The 19,274-nt window shown below is 37.7% G+C and overlaps 1 protein-coding gene, 1 long non-coding RNA gene and 1 pseudogene across 5 annotated transcripts in view; all 3 read left to right on the plus strand.

Moving 5' to 3' along the window:
* Positions 1-236: 236 nt before the first annotated feature.
* LOC118547139 (microtubule-associated protein RP/EB family member 1 pseudogene) lies at positions 237-1,683 on the plus strand (annotated as a pseudogene).
* A 2,413-nt stretch (positions 1,684-4,096) lies between these two features.
* Positions 4,097-19,274, plus strand: part of CPSF6 (cleavage and polyadenylation specific factor 6) — a 34,547-nt gene continuing 19,369 nt past the window's right edge. For 2 of the 4 annotated variants that reach the window (XM_036110401.2, XM_036110403.1), the window contains exons 1-6: positions 4,097-4,246; positions 11,866-12,075; positions 13,632-13,735; positions 17,402-17,547; positions 18,449-18,622; positions 18,753-18,863. In XM_036110401.2, the coding sequence (XP_035966294.1) occupies positions 4,187-4,246; positions 11,866-12,075; positions 13,632-13,735; positions 17,402-17,547; positions 18,449-18,622; positions 18,753-18,863 (805 nt within the window). In that variant the 5' untranslated portion in view covers positions 4,097-4,186. The remainder of the gene's footprint in view (positions 4,247-11,865; positions 12,076-13,631; positions 13,736-17,401; positions 17,548-18,448; positions 18,623-18,752; positions 18,864-19,274) is intronic. The other 2 variants (XM_036110404.1, XM_036110405.1) reach the window with 1 other exon arrangement.
* LOC118547141 (uncharacterized) lies at positions 4,264-10,177 on the plus strand. Its single transcript, XR_004922955.2, has 2 exons — positions 4,264-9,654; positions 9,832-10,177. It is a non-coding gene; the product is annotated as an uncharacterized LOC118547141 (long non-coding RNA).

A 19,274-nucleotide genomic window follows, 5' to 3' on the forward strand; every position in this document is an offset into this window, starting at 1 on the left:
GATGAGGGTGATCTTGTTTATTAGTGTCCGGAGATGCCTTGCAGAAACTGAGAGGTCACCTGGATGAGGGTGATCTTGTTTATTAGTGTCCGGAGATGCCTTGCAGAAAATAATGAAAATCCTCCTATGGAAAAAAAAATTATCCTAGGACTCACATTATTTCTTCAAGTATTACAATTATGATGCCCAGCACACAAAGATAGTCAGGTAATAAGACAACATGAGTGAGAGGGCGGTTTGAATGAGACGAAGACGGAACCGAAGCCGGGCACAGGCCGTGGACGCGGTCCCGCCGAGAGCCGAAGATGGCAGTGAACGTATATTCAACATCAGTCACCAGTGATAACCTAAGTCGACATGACATGCTGGCCTGGATCAATGAGTCTCTGCAGCTGAATCTGACGAAGATCAGATTATGGACAGTTTATGGACATGCTGTTCCCTGGCTCCATTGCCTTGAAGAAAGTGAAATTCCAGGCTAAGCTAAAACATGAGTACATCCAGAACTTCAAAATACTACAAGCAGGCTTTAAGAGAATGGGTGTTGACAAAATAATTCCTGTGGACAAATTAGTAGAAGGAAAGATTCAGGACAATTTTAAATTTGTTCAGTGGTTCAAGAAGTTTTTTGATGCAAACTATGATGGAAAAGACTATGACCCCGTAGCTGCCAGACAAGGTCAAGAAACTGCAGTAGCTCCCTCCCTTGTTGCTCCAGCTCTGAACAAACAGAAGAAACCTGTCAGCTCCAGCAGTGCAGCTCCACAGAGGCCCATTGCAACACACAGAACTACTGCAACCCCTAAGGCTGGCCCGGGTGTGGTGCGAAAGCATCCTGGTGTGGGCAACGGGGATGACGAAGCAGCTGAATTGATGCAGCAGGTCAACGCATTGAAACTTACCGTCGAAGACTTGGAGAAAGAAAGAGATTTCTACTTTGGAAAGCTAAGGAACATTGAATTGATTTGCCAGGAGAATGAGGGGGAAAACGACCCGGTATTGCAGAGGATCGTGGACATTCTGTATGCCACAGATGAAGGCTTTGTGATACCTGATGAAGGGGGCCCACAGGAGGAACAAGAAGAGTATTAACGGCCTGGACCAGCAGAGCAACATCCGAATTCTTCACTCCAAATCATGTGCTTAACTGTAAAATACCCCCTTTTATTATTCTTAGAGGACTCACTGGTTTCTTTTCATGAGCAAACAATACCTCTTCTTAAAGTGCACTTTGCAGAAATTTCACCCCTTTTCCAATGAGTTTGAGTTAGGAGCTTTTACCCTGTAGCAGAGCAGTATTAACATCTAGTTGGGTCACCTAGGGAACAAAGAGGCTGACCATGGGGCTCACCGTGTGGACGCTGGTAACACTGATTGCTGGAGAAGGTGTTTTTATGTGATACACTGAGGTGGAAACCTCAGTAGGGAAATGTAAAGACTGATTTGAATTTTAAGCTAATGTGAAATCTTGGCAGAGAATGTTTTAATAAATAAATGCCTTAAGAGTAAAAAAAAAAAAAGAAGACAACATGAGTGAGAAACAGCATAAGGAACACAACGAATAGGCGTGCCTCCATGGCTCAGCCGGTTAATCGTCCAACTGTTGATTTCAGCTCAGGTCCTGATCTCTGGGTTGTGAGATAGAGCCGTGTTGGGCTGGGCGTAGAGTCTGCTTAAGATTCTCTCTCCCTCCCCTCTGCCCGCCCCGCCTCTCTCTTTCAAAAAAACAAAACAAAACAAAACCACAACAAATAACTAAAACAAAGAACCAACAATACACTCAATGGGACTCCAGATATTGGAATTAGCAGAGACCCAGATTGTATACCAATGATGACTACTACACTCAAAGAGATGAAAGCCAAGACTTACTGTTTGGGCAAAGAATAGAATGCTATAAAAATGAACATAACAGATTTTAAAAAGAATCAAATAGAAATTTTAAGTCTTAAAATTACCAAAAACAAACCACCCCAAAACCAAAATTAATAGCTAAATAGATAAGTTTGACATCATGGGAGAATTAGTAATCTATTTTTTTGTTTCTATTTTTTTTTTTTTTAACATAAGCTCTATATCCCATGTGGGGCTTAAACTCCTGACCCCAAGATCAAGAGTTGCATGCTCTACTGACTGAGCCAGCCAGGCATCCCCATTATTTTTTATTTATTTATTTTTATTTCTATTTGAGAATTAGTCATCTAGAAAATATATCAGAAAAAAAGCTACTCAAAATGAAGCAGGAAGAGATAAAAAAAGAGAAGGTAAGAGAAATAGTGGATAGTAAAGATTTAACATACATTTATTGGAGAGGGAGAGAAGAAAGAGTGGGGCAGAAGCAATATTTGAAGAGGTAAAGGCTGAGAATTTTCCAGAACTCATGAAAGGCATCAATGTATTCAAGAAGCTCAGTGAATCCCAAGCATCATAAATAAAAAGAAATACACTTCCAAACATACATAGTAAAAGAGCAGAAAACCAAAGTATAAGAGAAAAAAATCTTAAAAGCGGCCGGGGTTGGGGGGGGAGCCCCAATGACCTTCAAAGAAACAGTCACACTGACGGCTGCTTTTTCGTAGGTAATGGTAGAAGTCAGAACCCTGGAATGATTTTTAAGTGTACTAAAAGAACATACACTGCTCCTATCATCTCCCTTCTCCTGCCTCCTCTTTCACTTATAAGGACCCTTGTGATTACTTTGGACCTACCAAGAAATCAAGGATAAGTCAAGCTCCTTTTCCAAGGTTAATAAAGTCAGAGGTTCCGGGGATTGGGATATGGACATCTATGATGGGCCTATGGTGCCTACCCAAATCTAAAAAAAGGTCTTGCCCCTTATCATGAATGGCTCTTGTCTTCTATAAAGCCCCATGGAAAAAAGAAAATCAGTATTTCCAAGAAGTAGAAGAGGATAGGGCATTTTGCATATTACCTCATTTAAACTACCATCAACCTTCAACCTTGGTGAGGTAAATATTACTACCTCAAGTCTGAAGATTCTGAAACTGAACGTGAGAGAGAGGTTAGGTAACTCGACTGAGGTCATCTTGCTGGTAAACTGACTAGTAATTGTTATCCACATCACCACATTGGTCTCTAAGACTCCAACTAAGCTTCTTCCAACATACCAAGTATAGGTGGATATTCTTTGGCTTATCACTGTGCAAAAGATTTCTGTATCTTAGCAAACACACTCTAATTTGGTGGGTTTTTAAATGGGTGAAAAAGAAATAAAGAATGGAGTAAGGTTTCTAACTGGAGAGACATCTTTGAATAAAACCCTGGTGGCAAAAGCGGTCTGTATTGATCACGTGATCCCGGTTAAATCACTTACTTCTATTTGGCCTCCGTTCCCTCATTTGAAAAATAGATGTTTGGACCTAATGACACCTTTTCCAGTTCCCTTCTCGTTCAGACATTCTATGGTTCTGAGAAGCCCTTTGCCCCAAGATGCCTCTACCTTGTTGGGTGGGCTCTAGGATGACTGCATTCAAGTTAGAGGCGTTTGAACTATTCAGAGAAAAACCAACTGCGATCCAAGCGGGGGGAAAAAACGGAGGGCAACGAAGGGGGAAAGAGGAGATGAAAGGAGACGGTGACAGGGGATAGAGATGCAAACATAAATAGCATGCAAATAACCTAAGTAGCTTGCAAATTACTCAAGATAACAATCAACGGGAATCCAGCGTTTACTAGGCAAATGAAACTGCGGGTCTCTGAGGATGCAGGGATAAGAACGTTGTTTTCGCTCTCAAGGCGCTCACAGAATGCTGGGTTACACTTGTATTTAATCATGGATATAAAACTTCCACCTCTCTAGAAGCCTTGGCTTTGAGAATTGTAAGCAAAACTGAGAATGAAAATATTACAAAACGTTTGAGTGTGCCAGAGGCAACGTGAAAACACAGTCTCTGGAAACAGCTGGGACGTCCCCCCAAGCCCCAGGCCTAACCTAGACACACAAAAGAAACCGCCTCTGCCAGCAGAGACGCAAGCTTTTTCTCCGCGCCCGCCGAGCGGCCGGGCCGCAGACGCGACCGCCGCCCCCGGCCGCCCCCGGCCGCCCCCGCCTCGTCCCTCGGGCCTCGGAAGTGACGCAGCGCGCCCCGCCCCCGCCGCTAGATCCGCTGCTGCTGCCGCGGCGGGCAGACCTGCAGGAGGCGGCGGCGGCCTCGGCCGAGAGAAGATGGCGGACGGTGTGGACCACATAGACATTTACGCGGATGTGGGCGAAGAGTTCAACCAGGTACGTGAGGGCCCGGGCCCACGCCGCCAAAGCGGGCGGCGCTGCGGTCCGGACGCTGACCCAGGGTCTGCCGCGGGCTGCGAGCCGGCGCGGCTGCAGACCGTGCGCCCTTGCCGCCTGTGGGCCGCGCCGTCCGACCCCGGCGGGGCGCCCCCCTCGCCCCTCGTTCTACCGCGTCGTTTCGCGGGCCGCGGATGCTGCTGCCCGCCGCAGGGCCTGGAGCGCGGACGCGGGCCGCCGTGCAGACGCCGCCGGCCCCTCCCTCGCCGCCGCCACCTCCCCATTGTTGGCGGCGGCCGGCGGGCGCTTCCCGCCGCGCTAGGCCCGGGCGGTGGGGCCGCGTGTGCGCGGCGGGGAGAACGGGCCGCCGCCGCGCCCCCTCCCCCGCCGCCGGGTCGAGGAGGAAGCCCGGCGGGCCGCGCGCCGGGCGCCGCCTGTTCCCCGACCCTGCAGCTCGGGCTCCGATTCCTCTCGTCGCTCCATTTTGTCTCCCCGGCCGCGCACGGTCGCCTCATGGAAGGCCGCATTCATGGCCCTTTGTATCCCGCGCGCCCAGTTTCCTGGGCTCCTGCTCGCGTTTGCGACAGGTTTCGGCGTGGCGCCTTCTTCCTCCTCTCCTCACACTTTGTGAAGGCGGCTTCGGTGTGGGCACGTTTGCAACAAGTCCTTTGACTTTTGCACCGTCGATCGTGTTTCAAAGTCGGTGCGCGGGCCGTGCCTCGGTGGTCGAGGTCTTGCAGTGCTTTTGAGGCCCAGTTGTTGTTGGCTTTTGTGAGGAAAATACCTGTGAAGATAGATGGCCTGAGCCAAAAGGAAGACTTGGAAGCGTGTTGGTTGGATGGGGGGAGGGGGGGAGATGGTAGCTCACCGAGAGATAAGAGGAGTGATTAAAATAAAGAACGTTCACCCGAATTCCTTTAGTATAGTTTAAAAGGTTGTAAATAAGACCCGATTTTCAAAAGCAAATGTAAAATGCCCTCCGAGGGATCTGTTAATTTTCGTTTTGAAAGGTTGGAGAAAGTGAGAATGGAAGGTTTTTCCGGTATCTCTCAAGCCACAGTTGCCTAGAAGAACTAGCCGCGGAGCTGTGATGTCTGATGTTGGGCATCCTTGCAAAAGATCTCGTTTGTTACTAGAGTAGTGACGTGTGAGCTCTAAGCCTGCTGTTCACATCTTTACTGCCTTTATGTAGTAACACATTTTTAAAAATTAAATTGTGCCTAACTGTAGTGCACCTAAAAGCTTGATTTTTTATATTCCAGGTCCGTAAGAGAAGCTTGATACAATTTTAGTGGTTAATGTTTTTTCTTTTTTCTTTTTTCCCCCCACTACATTCAGGACTTTATTTCTGACTAGGGGCTCAAGATTTTTTTAAAATGAGGGAAAGCTAGAAATCCTTAACTGTTCTTGTTTTCAGGAATGACTTTGTGCCTCTGGTTTAAGTATTAGAAAAGAAAAACATTTTTCAATTAGCTTTAAATGGTTGCTACTCCGTTAAAGACTGGGTATTGTAATCAAACGTTAAGTTTTAAAATCTTAATTCTTTTTGTTGTGTTTATATTTTAGAACTGTGATGACTGAGTTGTGTCAGTGGCAAATTAGAAAATTATCTCGGGCACTACAATCAGATGTTAATGCTTTTAAGATCAGTAGACAAAAGACCTCTAGGAAATTTCTTTTTATTTATCAAATGGATATAACATTCCATCCAAAAGAGGGCCATACCTGAAAGTAAAGGAGCAGTTAAATGTTCAAGACTCTTCATTAGCTTTTCTTACATTTGCTTTGCCTTTTCCCCTATGATAAAAGAAGAATTTGGGTACAGTTTTAGAATTTGAGCTTTCTTCAGGACCTCTTCATGAAAGATTTTTTTTAGGCTTTCCCATACTTAATTTGGGATGGCCATTTGTCTAATACATATAGCTGGAAGGAGTGATACTTGCTTATCCTTGTGCAGTAACTAGTGCTGACTGAGCAGGAGGTGGGAAGAGATTAAAATTTTGTGGCCCTGATGAGGAACTATTTTATAGGGTTCTCTTAAAAATGTAGCTTTTTGTTGACTTGAACTTACAGCATTTTATCTCTCACATGGTTGTTTATTTTACCAGTAAAATCTTTATAGTTTTGAATAGATTAATGGGATTAAACAGAGGCTTTGTTTTTGTTATTATTTTGCATATCATTGGCCTTTGTAATCTGCTTGCTGTGGTAATTGCTTTGCAAAATATGGCCACAAAAGGATAGTTGGTTGTTTTCAAGGTCCATCCTCTTTTTTAAAAAATGTTACTGTCATTGAAATATTTTTCTGAAAATTGATCAGAATTAGAAGCAACTACAGAATTATAACTGATGTAATTTTCACTTTATTGTGAGCTGGTGACCTTATTTCTCCTGGTTGCTATAGTAAACTATGACTCTTACTGTAGTTGAGTAAAGCGTTTTACTAAGTATAACCAGTCGACTTATTTTGGCTTCTAAACTGCTGTAAACCTTCAAAAAAAAAAAAAAACCACAACGCCTTTTTCTTTACTGTGAGCTGCAGATTTAATTGCATTTGTGTACTTTGAAATTCTCTGTAGTCTGTATTTTCCATTTTCTTCTATTTTAAATGGTACTTTATGAAGGTTTTTTTTTTCAGGTGTGTATTTTGGTTAAGCACAGTATAAACCTATTTCAAAAAGTATGAGACAGTCAGCTGTCTTAGAAGAAACTTTAATTTGGGGATGGGGTGAGAATAAGTTTAGTGAAAATATAGAGTTCCTTTCTTCATGAGATGAATTTAAGAATGGAGAATAAAGTTGGAGAAAGAAGGCACAAGGGACTTGGCTATTCTTCATGGGTGCTCTTTAGTTCTTAAATTAAAGGTCTTTGGATGTAACCAAATTGAGAACAGTTAGTTGCTCCAGTGGAAGAATTTGAACTACTTCCAACCTCTACCTTACTTGAATTTTGAGTTGAGAAAAAAACGGTTCTGTTTCAGCCTCTATAGTATGTGTCAGTCCAGTTTGAACTGGGATTTGTACTTTAATGTGGTAGTTAATAACCTAATATTTAATAATTCTAGACTTTCTAATTTTGACCAAGACTAAATAAAAAATTTTCAAACTCAGTTGTTCAAAATACATTTCTTGAATATCTGTTATATGCCAACAAGGAGGGATACAAAATTCAGATAGTCCCTACTCTTACAATGCACTGTAGTGGGGGTGAGAGACATCTACATAATTATAACACTCTGACAGGTCATGTATTATAAAACTCCTTTATGTGTATCTTTATCTGTAGAATTTTTATTGATGGGGAAAGTAAAAAATTCTAGGAACCTCAGGAAAGTTTACACTGTATACATTGAGGTGTGTATTTTGCTTGTTTGGAAATCAAAAGCTCTTAATAGCAAATTTAGTTATTGATCTGTCTAGTGATAGGTCACTGGTAACAGTGCTGATTTAGTAATTTGACCACTGAGTTTTAAAATGAAAATATATATAGGTTATGGCTGGGGAAAAAATTCGTTTAGAAATCTTAGGACCTAGACATCCTCATAAGTCAACTTGCCTTTATTTCATGAGTCATTATACTTTATATTTAATCATTATGTATCTAGCCAGTTGTCTAGCCGATTTTGGAAAGTAAGTTTCCTGGGCAAATGTCGGTGAAACCTTATTTCTGATAAATTTATGTTTAATAGAAAATCCTCTGAGATAAGGCTGTAAGGTTGAGAATGAGGTAGGTAGAGACTGATTCAGAAACTTTGGTAGAAATATTTAGGGGAACTAGAACTCTTCCCACTCAGTTTTATAATTTATGAGTGTAGTTTATTCAGCTGCCTGTGAATTGTCCACCATTTGTGGTTCATGTGGCATATTTTTAGTAAAGAAGTTGGCTTCTTTACCATTAGTTGATCTTTTTACAGGGATTATAAAACTAATTTTCAAATGTATTAGAACATAAGTAGATAAAAATCAGAAAATGATATATTTTCTATAAAGATAAATATGAATTCGATTATCTTCTGGATTTTTCATGCTAGTATTTTTCTTCCTTGGTATAGAATACATTTTGTAAATGCAAAATGTAAACCTCCCCCCTTTATATTTCTCCAAATGGAAATGGATTTTAAGTTCCTTTCTCTTTTTTTTCTTTTTCTTTCTTCTCCTTCTCCTTCTTTTTTAAATAGAGGGGCTTTGAAACAGGTGGCCTTTGCTGTACCATTACTGGTACTCTCGTATAATGCAGGGATGCTATTACAATTTAGGATCACCAAAAGCCATGTTGGGCTTGTCAGGGAGAATGAAGAGTGTAGTACAGTTATTCCGTGGTCAGCCCAGTGATGGTATATAGAATGTATATACAGGACATCTGTTACACTAAAATTTTGTGGGAGGTGATTAAGGAAAATATGTCTAAAAATAAGTCCTTGGTGGGAAGAAGAAACATTGCCTTTAAAAGGGAGCTAATAGGATTTTGGTTATTTTACTATCCGTGTTAATTTTAAACTGTTTTCTCTAATGTGGCAACAGCTACTTGTATATCATGTAGAACGTAATCTTGAAGTGTAAAATCTTAAAAGGATGCCTTGCCGTTAGAATGATTAGTGATTTAGAATGTAGGGAACGAAAAATATTACTGGATTTTTTTTAACAAATCCTGAGTACTGTTATTTTATTGGAAGTTACATGTAATGTGCAGCTCTATCAGTAGATTAGTTACTATGAAAAGTAGATAGTTAGACTGGGCAGCATTTGACACCTAAAATATTTAGAGGGGCATTGTTGATTTTTGTTTGTTTTTGAATGCCATTAAAATTTCCTAAAGATAATAATTGAAAAGATTCTTTCCATAGTAGAACTTGACACTGTTGACCATTTCTCTTTGACAAAGTAGAAGCTATTTTTTGTTCAGTAGATGTTCAGAGTTCACCTTCTTTGTATATGACCTATGGTACACATTTTGCATAATTTCAGAATATGTGTGTTTCCCTCCTTTTTAAAATGGGAACAGAAAGTAGATGTGTTTTGTATCTTTTTTTTTTTTTTTTTTAATGTGGAGGATAGATGTGATATGCTGAAGCTGAAAAGGAAGAGTACTGATACTTCAAGATATGTGCTTTGAGTTTCATTTTAAGTAATGGCAGCAATTGTATTCAGATTCATTAATATTTTTTCACCACGTCCAAATGCATACCGTTGGGGCTAGAAGTACAGGCTGTGGCCTTGGAACAGAGTGAAGCTAACTAGTCCACATGGAAATCAAACCCCAGGACCCTGGTCTCAATTAGCATCATACTTCAACCAATTGGAAGCAGTCCAACTACCAGACAAAATGGCTGATCCTAAATATTGGTAGAATCATATCAATGTGGAAAATTGGTTGGTGTCAACATAGGAATTCGTGGACGGACAAAAATAGTAAGTGATTGTGATTCACCAGGTTAGTGTAGCTGCGATTATGCTTGTAAATTATTGTCTGCTTAAGTAAACATTTTCCTAGATTTACAACTAATGAAAAATCAAATAATGTGTTAACCTGTTTCATGAAAGTGTAAAATTTAAATAATCCTTGCATTCTTTTTTACTCTCCCTCAGACCATATATTGTGATTATAATCTCTGCTGAGGAGGATGGAAACACAACTCCCTTTGAATAATAATAATAATTCCACTTGATGTACAGAACTGGATTGCAAGAGTTTAAAATGCCCACTACCGCTTGTGGGAATCTTTTTAGTATCTTAAGTGTATGGAACCACTGCTGCAACCACGCTACCTGAAGCTTCAGCTACACTGAAACTTCATAACAAAACTCATCCTCCTTTTTTCTAATTTTTACTGTCACTGCAATTTGAGCATGTTACTTTGTTTAACAAAAACTTAGTTCTAAAAGATTATTTTGATATTGCTGTACAAACAAAATAAAATCAAGACATAATGTAGTGACTTGTGGTCTAGTTTCTGCCCATTGCTAAAGATGGCTTTGTTCCGTGACTTAACCTAGAGATCTTGGATTCCTTATAGATAAGTCGTACAGACATTCTACCTCAAAACAAAATGTTATGTAAAGATGCTGTTATATAATTAGTAAATTGGTTGACTCAGTTATGCAGAAGATTACCTGAAGATGAGTTTGTAAATTTCAGATTCCTTTGGCTATTTGTATAATTAGTATTTCCTCTTTTAGGTTTTTTTCTTTTTTAAAAAAATCTTAACTCTGCCGCTCTTCTGGATAACAAAGCAATAGCTGTGTTCTCTTGGGGCCTATAATAACAAAATTTTGTTGATCTGTTTATAGTCCTATTACAAATGCTTTCTCTGGGTCATTTCTCTGTCCTCGTAAAAGTCCTTAAAACTATTAGAACCTTTAGCTCCTCCTTATGTGCCATTTATGTAACACTTCATCCTTAACAAATTATGAGAGGATATAACCCATTTCTGAGCTCTCAAGTTTGTTGTTTTATAATTGTAGTTCTTTTATTATCTCAAATATTCTACCTTGTAAGAAAAATAAAATAGTTCACATTGATTTTTTTTTTTTTTCTTTTTCTTTTTTGTTTTACTTTTTGGTTCACATTGATTTAGATACTTAGTGATGGAAATGCAGGAAGATAAAAGTTTTTCTTCTGATTCTGGCTAGTCAAGCCTGTGGAAGGGCAATTTAAATGTTGTTGAGTGTTCTGCCAACGTCTGCATTTCATTTTTCTTGTAATTATTTATGCTAGAACCCTCCTTTTTCATTTTTCTCCTGTGTACATTTGTTTCTTTTTTGTTTTCCTTTTTCCCTTGCTTACCATTTAGGCATGTAAGTGGCATCCACTAGCATTGTTTTAACTCTGCTGGTGACAGTGGCAGAGCTTTACTAGATCCTTGTTCATACCACTTTTCTCTTGCTAATTGACTAGATACCTCTTGCTAAATTGACTAGAGATCTAAGAAGTCAGGTAAGCATTAACTCTTTGTTGACTGAGAATAATGAAACTGTTGCTGGATACTAATTTGGATAGTTTTACGAGTATTTTATTTATTGTTTCTCTTTTCCTTGTTCATTTGTTATGACATTTGGAATAATTTATGTACCCACATTTCTTCATCCCTTCCCTTTGGCTTAGCTCACTGAGCTTTTTTTTTAAAAAACTAACACCTTTCACAGAGTGGGAAACAAGATCCTGAATACCATAGAAAATAATAGTTGTATTTTTCTGCAGTTAAATATTAAAGATTTATAATGGCTCTGAGTTTTGTTTGTGATATTTCTGTGTCATTTTTTTAAAGTCCACCTATTTGCATTCATGTATTGTTACTTCTACTCTTAAGAGTATTGTACTTCCAAGGAAAGTTTTATATTATTACTTTATTTTGTTTCCATATCATTCTTTTCTCCGAGGAACATTATTTCCTATATTATATATAAGTGGAAAAATAGGATTTATTATATAGAAATTCACTTTATAGTTACCATTCAAGAATACATCTGTGGCGTGAAGTAAGAGAAGATTTTTACTGAGATCTTTGGGGCTTTATCTTCTACCAGATTTTTAAAACAAAATAGTTGAATGAATTTGTATTCAGGTCTATTTAGTGGTGGTCTGACTGTTTTATAATTTAGGGCATTATTTCTGTGTCTCAGGAAGCTGAATATGGTGGGCATGATCAGATAGATTTGTATGATGATGTCATCTCTCCATCTGCAAATAATGGAGATGCCCCAGAAGACCGTGATTACATGGATACTCTCCCACCAACTGTTGGTGATGATGTGGGTAAAGGAGCAGCACCAAATGTTGTCTATACATATACTGGAAAGAGAATTGCATTGTATATTGGAAATCTAACATGGGTAAGTAAATTTAACGTATGAATTAAATTATTGGTAGTTGGTTTTGAACTATTCAAGTAGTTAATTTCTTCCAGTTTTATAAAATAAAAATTTGAAGATTTGTTGTTCTTTATGCTTGTTTATGCAATGAGGAGAGAAATTCAAGTACGTTTAAACATTATAAATTCCAAATCTAGTTTTGAATTTTGTGGTCATTCAGCTTGTTTTGGTAGAGATTCCAGTTAAATATAATTCATTTATTTTGAGTTTAAATCAGGTATTCTTTTTACTTTACTACTTCTGCCATCCTAGTTTTACAAAGAAAAATACTCACATAAGGTCTGAAACCAGGATTCAGAACTGTAGGAACAAACAGTTTGACCTGGGGTTTTAAAAAGTTTTCATTATTAGGGCTCGCTCCTGGATGGCTCAGTCAGAAGAGTGTGTGACTCTTGATCTTGGGGTTGTGAGTTGGACCCCCATGTTAGGTGTGGAGATTACTTAAAAAAAGTAAAATCTTTTTTTAAAAAAGTTTTCATTATCTAATTTATATTACAAACTTGTTGAATTTCATTTCTGCTTTTAAATTTGAAATCTCATTTATGGAAACTGCTATATGCATGGAAAATGCTATATGCATTGTATTTTAATTTGGGTTTTTTATGAGACTATGAGATTATTAATTGGGAGTTTCATTAACTGGGTGTTCAGTGTATATTTATTATATTTATGATTTTTAGTATTAAATCTTAAATACTCATTGAAATAGTCCTGTAGAATCTTTACATCTCTACTTAGAAACATTTAGAACATACATTTGAAAGTTTAAAAATTATCTAGAAATCAAAATTTGTCATCCTTCTTTCCTTGGTAGCATTTTATTTTAAAATGTTCACATTTTTAAAAAAATTAACCTATCTCCAACCACTCAGTCTGAGCAGTTTTATAATATTGGAGCATTATCAGTGTAGTTGGGAGGAGTGATTGCTAAAGACGACTTTGAATCGTAGCTTGTCCACTTACTACTTTTGTGATCTTGGACAAGCTTTTTAATTTCTCCATAGCACCCTGTGAGAAATGGGAGTAATAATAGGACTTAACAGGATCATTTTAAGAGTTAAATATTTGATATAAAGTACATAATATGTACTCAGTACATGTCAGTGCTTTTTTTTAATCTTATACTCAAACATAAGGTGGAATTTATTTCCCGACATAATTTCCTTTAAGGAGAAAAGTGGTAAGTGAGATTGGTTTTATTAAAAATTTAACATCATAGCAGTTTAAAATTGGGAGAGACCAGAAACTCTTTAAGAGTAAAAAAAAAAAAGAAAAAAAATGAATCTTACCTCCAAGGATAATATACCTTCTAATTTCTGAAACTCTTATCAAGGGATGAAGTTATGTCCTCAGGTGCTTTTATACCATTTAAAAATTAAAGACTAACTGGCAGTAACTCTGCTTAGATTTCCACTGAGCATTAACTGTCTCTTGTTTATTCTGAGTTTACTCTTAAGTTGAAACAGTTAAAATCTTGCATATGTTTTGATGGCTAATGAGGGGGAAATGTCTTGCAGTGGACAACAGATGAAGACTTAACTGAAGCAGTTCATTCTTTGGGAGTAAATGATATTTTGGAGATAAAATTTTTTGAAAATCGGGCAAATGGCCAGTCAAAGGGGTAAGAATTTTAATTTCGTTTTTCCCCTAATATGTTAGTAGCTAGTGATTGTAATTTTGGGAGTAACTATTCTTAATGCTAACTATATGCAGGCTTTATTATTCACATTGGCAGAAGGTTCTTGGGCAGAGATTCCCTTCATTTCACTTATTTTGTCTACCCTGTGATCTTACTTACTAAAACCTAGTGAAGCTGGAAGTGTGGGCAGATTAGGTCTATTTAATTTTCCTGAGTTTTCTCCATTTGTGGTTGAAATGATCATTGAAAAGACAGTTTGAAGAAGCATTATTATCCTGTGATTAAGTGATGGGGAAAGATGGGCAGCTGGAGAATAATGTAACATGAATGTTTTGTTTAATTATTAAATTATATACACGAGATAGGATTATTAGAGCAACATTATAAAATACAGGTACCCAGAAATAGGAAAATAAAAAGCCATAAGCTCGCCATCCATACATGATCACTCTTAAGTGTGAATATACTTGCAGGTTTTCCCCTAGTGCTCATATAATATATTTAGTGCAAAAAAACGAAAAGAACAGGATTATAATTCACGTGTTTCATAACATGAGTAAAACATTTATCCATAAATTCACATCTTCTCTAATGTCTTAATTCTTTCCATCATACCTTATATGCTACAGTAATTTATTTTACTATTCTTATTTTTGGTTATTTGAGTTTCAGTCCCTATTATAAATAATGTTACAGCAGGCTTCATTTTATATAAACCTTCAAGTGCAGATTTTGGATTTTTTTAAGATAAATTGCTAGATGCAGAATGATAAGGAATATGCCTTAGTATGCTTGTTTCATGTTCAGTGTATTAGCTTACATTAAGAATATTTTCTAAATGTATGTGGAATCCGACCACTTCTTATGAACTTCACTTCTGTTACCTGGTCCCAAGCTACTATTATCTCTTACTTGAACTTTTGTAATAGCCTTCTACCTGGTGTTCTTGCTTTCACCCTAAATCCCGTACAGCTTATGTTACTGCACAGTGTAAACGTCGGAAAAAAGTGACATCAATATTTGTCTGCTCAGATCTTCTTCTAATGGTCCCCTATCACTTAAGAGTAAAAGCCAGAATCTTACTGTGGCCTAGAAGGTACTATGTGATCTATTCCCCACCACTTGTCTGACCTTAAATCGTACTATTCTTTGCCTTCCTTATGCTGTTTCAGCCACATTATCTCTGCTGTTCTTCAAACACATTCCTATGTAGGATTTTTACACTAGTAGTTTCTTATTCTTGGTTTTTCCCCCAGATATCCACATGGATCTCTCTTTCACTTCATTCAGGACTCTTGAAAGAGTTCTCTTTCCTCATCATCTTATGCAAAATAATTACCTTCTGCTCCTTTCACTCTGTTTCTTTATTATAGTATATTTTACTTACTGGTCTTGTCTCCATTAGATTGTAAGCTCCACGAGAGGAAGAATTTTGTTTTGTTCACTCTTGTGTCCCTAGCCTTGGATTGTGTCTGGCATGTAGGTGATAGTGTTCAATAAATACTTGTTAAATTAATGAATTCATTAAATTGTTTCTAAGTGTTGTGACCCAAGATAATCTTGAGTCACACAGCAGAATTGTTTGTTGACTAGAATGAGGGATCTAGTTAAAGAGCCATTTTGAACATTAGGAAGAGAAGGGTTCTAAGTTCCTAAGAGCCCTTCTGAGAATAATCTAGAATATCCTATAACTATATGAAATTGGAGCCATTCTTTTTTTCTCTCTCATTTTTTTCTTCTTTCTTTCTCTTTTTCTTTTTTTCTATTTCAAATTTATTTTTCTTAATTGAGATATAATTCACATCCATAAAATTTGCCTTTTGAAAATATTTAGTCTGGAACACTTGGGTGGCTCAGTTGGTTCAGTGTCTGCCTTCGGCTCAGGTCATGATCCCAGGGTCCTAGGATCCAGTCCTGTATCGGGTTCCTTGCTCAGTGGGGAACCTGCTTCTCCCTCTGCCTGCTGCTCCCCCTGCTTGTGCGCACACATGCTCTCTCCCCTCCCAAATAAATAAATAAAAAATAATTTTAAAGATAAGTAAATAAAAAATAAAAATGTTCAGTTTGATGGTTTTTAGTATATTTATTATCACTTTTTAATTCCAGAACATTTCATCACCCCCAGAAGAAATCCCATACCCTTTAACAGTTTATTTTTATGGATTTGCTTATTCTGAACATTTCATGTGAATAGAATCATACAGTATGTGGTCCTTTGTGACTGACTTCTTTCACTTAGCGTAATGTTTCCAAGATTCAGCCATGTTATAGCATGTATCAGCATTTAATTCTTTTTTTTTTTAATTTTTTTTATTGTTATGTTAATCCCCATACATTACATCATTAGTTTTAGATATAGTGTTCCATGATTCATTGTTTGTGCATAACACCCAGTGCTCCATGCAGAACATGCCCTCCTCAATACCCATCACCAGGCTAACCCATCCTCCCAACCCCCTCCCCTCTAGAACCCTCAGTTTGTTTTTCAGAGTCCATTGTCTCTCATGGTTCTTCTCCCCCTCCGATTTCCCCCCCTTCATTCTTCCCCTCCTGCTACATTCTTCTTCTTCTTTTTCAGCATTTAATTCTTTTTATGGCTGAATACCATATGGATATACTCCATCTTTATTCCATCCATCATTTGGTGGACATTAGGGTTGTTTCCACTTTTGCTGTTGTGAATAATGCCCCTATGAATATTCTTGTACCAGTTTTGTATGAGCACATATTCAGTTCTGTTAGGTGTGTGTATGTGTGTGTGTGTGTGTATGTATATGTATATACACACATACGTACACTCAATATTGGAGTTATTGGATTATATGTCAACTCTGTATTTAACTTTTGAAGGAATTGCCAGATGATTTGTCAAAGTAACCACAGCATTTTACTTTCCTATCAGCAGTGTATGAAATTTTTAATTTCTCCACATCCTCATCAGCACTTTTTATCTTTTTGATTATAGCCATCCTATGGGATATGAAATGGCATCTCATTGTGGTTTTGATTTACATTGCCCTGATAGTGATGTTGGGCATCTTTTCACAGGGCATTATTCATAATAACCAAGAAATGGAAACAACCCAAATGCCCACCAACTGATGTATACTTTTTTAAATGTGCTATATCCATATGAAATACTATTCAGCCGTAAGAAGACATTAAGTAATGATACATGCTACAGCATGCATAAACCTTGAAAACATTATGCTAAGTGAAAGAAGCTAATCACAAAGGATCACGTGTCGTATAATTTCATATATATGAAATGTCCAGAATAGGCAAATTCATAGAGACAGAAAGTGAATTAATGGTTTCCTAGGGTTGGGGGATGAGAGGAAATGGAGTGACAGCTAACGAGTATGGAGTTTCATTTTGAGATGATGAAAATGCTCTAAAATTGTTTGTGGTGATGGTTGTAAAACTCTGAATATACTAAAAAAACACTGGATTGTACACCTTAAATGAGCAAAGTGTATGCTATGTTGTTATTTTGAAAAAGTTAAAGATGAAAGTGTGAACTTGTATCGTTTTAAGAAATATTTTCATTTTTCTTAGATAAAGGTAAAATCACACCATTTCCTTTTTAATAACAGTAGCTTTGTTAATCTCTCCTCACCTACCCTCACTCCTTTAAACATCTTTTAGGTTTGCCCTTGTTGGTGTTGGATCTGAAGCATCCTCAAAAAAGTTAATGGATCTGTTGCCTAAAAGAGAACTTCATGGTCAGAATCCTGTTGTAACTCCATGCAATAAACAGTTCCTGAGTCAATTTGAAATGCAGTCCAGGAAAAGTAAGCAATCCCTCAGAGGCCTTTATTAAAAGATGTGCATTTTAACCAGTGTTGCTAGTGTTTGTTAGATACTACACTAGAGAAGTCATCTTAATATTTAGTTCATTGGAGAATCCATTTTAGAAAGTCTATCCTTTGAATTAAATCTGGTTTGTGACTGTGGTCCAGTGTACTGAAAACCTAGTCCCATTTTTCTCCACCTCCCTCAGACCCAGTATTATATAACAGTGTGCAAGTTCTATAGCCCTGCCATTCTTGTCCTGTCATTCCCATCCTAGAGAAAGGAAGAAACTACATTCTAATTCTTAGATTGAAGGAAGGTTATGTGGATGTGTGTTGTGGTGGGGGAGAAACAACTGGTAACCAGAAAATACTCGTTGATTTTCTGCTTGGCACCAAGACCTTCCACCACTTGGTAAAGTGAATAATAGAAAAGATTTGCCATTACACGCTTAATGAATGCTATCACTTAAAGAGATAAGGTGGATGATCATGCAATTAACAGAAATTCAAGTGGTTGTTTTTCATTTAATGTTTTAGCACTTAAGACTTAACTGAAGAATATGATACAAAATTAAAGTAATCTATGCTTACTGAAATTCAGATTTCTGTTGGGAGAATTTTAGTCTTGGCTGCTGTAGAGTACTGGTATTTTGAAAGTAACTCATTTACTCACTGGAAATACATTTAAGTCTGGATATTTTGAGACTTCAAAAGAACTTAACTAGATGTGAAAGTTTTCTAGCCAATACTTCCTCATGTAGTGTGGATAGGCCCAAGGCATCTGCAAGTTAGCCTATAGCATACAGAACTTTGAAATAGAGTTGTTTCTAATAGCAGTGGTTACATTTCAGAGGACTATTTTAATAAATGCTATTTATGAGTATTTGGATATTTGCAGCTACACAATCAGGACAAATGTCTGGGGAAGGTAAAGCTGGTCCTCCAGGAGGCAGTTCACGTGCAGCATTTCCACAAGGTGGTAGAGGACGGGGCCGTTTTCCAGGGGCTGTTCCCGGTGGGGACAGATTTCCTGGACCAGCAGGACCAGGAGGGCCACCCCCACCTTTTCCAGGTAAAATTTTTCTTAAATTACCATGGATAAAATGTGTCTACCTTAATACCTCTTTTCCTTTTCTCTCTTTTTCAAGTAATGCATTATTAATGTGACTTACTCTCCTTGTTATGCTATTTTTGGAATCCAGGAAATTTGATCAAGCATCTTGTTAAAGGAACTCGGCCTTTGTTCCTGGAAACTAGGATTCCATGGCATATGGGGCACAGCATAGAGGAAATACCCATTTTTGGCCTAAAAGGTCTTTATTTTTCTCCAAACTTGCTTGACTTATATATAGAATATTTACATCCGTCTTATTTTCTTACCTCTTAAAAAATCCTTTCAAGACCATTTTTCCTTGTTTCACTTTCTAGCTTGGCATCAGAGTAGAATATAAGGTGGGTGATTTCACTGTAAGAAATGTGTGTACGCTGAAAGGTGGAAACTATCTCTAAGCATTATAATCTTCTTTATTAACGTTTTTTGTTTCAATAATTTTTCTTAAGCATAAATTGAACTAGTTAAATTTGTAAAGATATACTTCACTTTTGTAGTTGTTAGTGTAGCATTTACCATATGGGTTTCATTTAAAGAGAATCTTGGTCTATGAGTTGTGCTTTAAAAGTATAATCTTGGCATAAAGTTTACAGTACCTTATTGAAGTGGTTTT

This window comes from Halichoerus grypus, chromosome 6 (assembly GCF_964656455.1).
Source record: "Halichoerus grypus chromosome 6, mHalGry1.hap1.1, whole genome shotgun sequence".
Lineage (NCBI taxonomy): Eukaryota > Metazoa > Chordata > Mammalia > Carnivora > Phocidae > Halichoerus > Halichoerus grypus.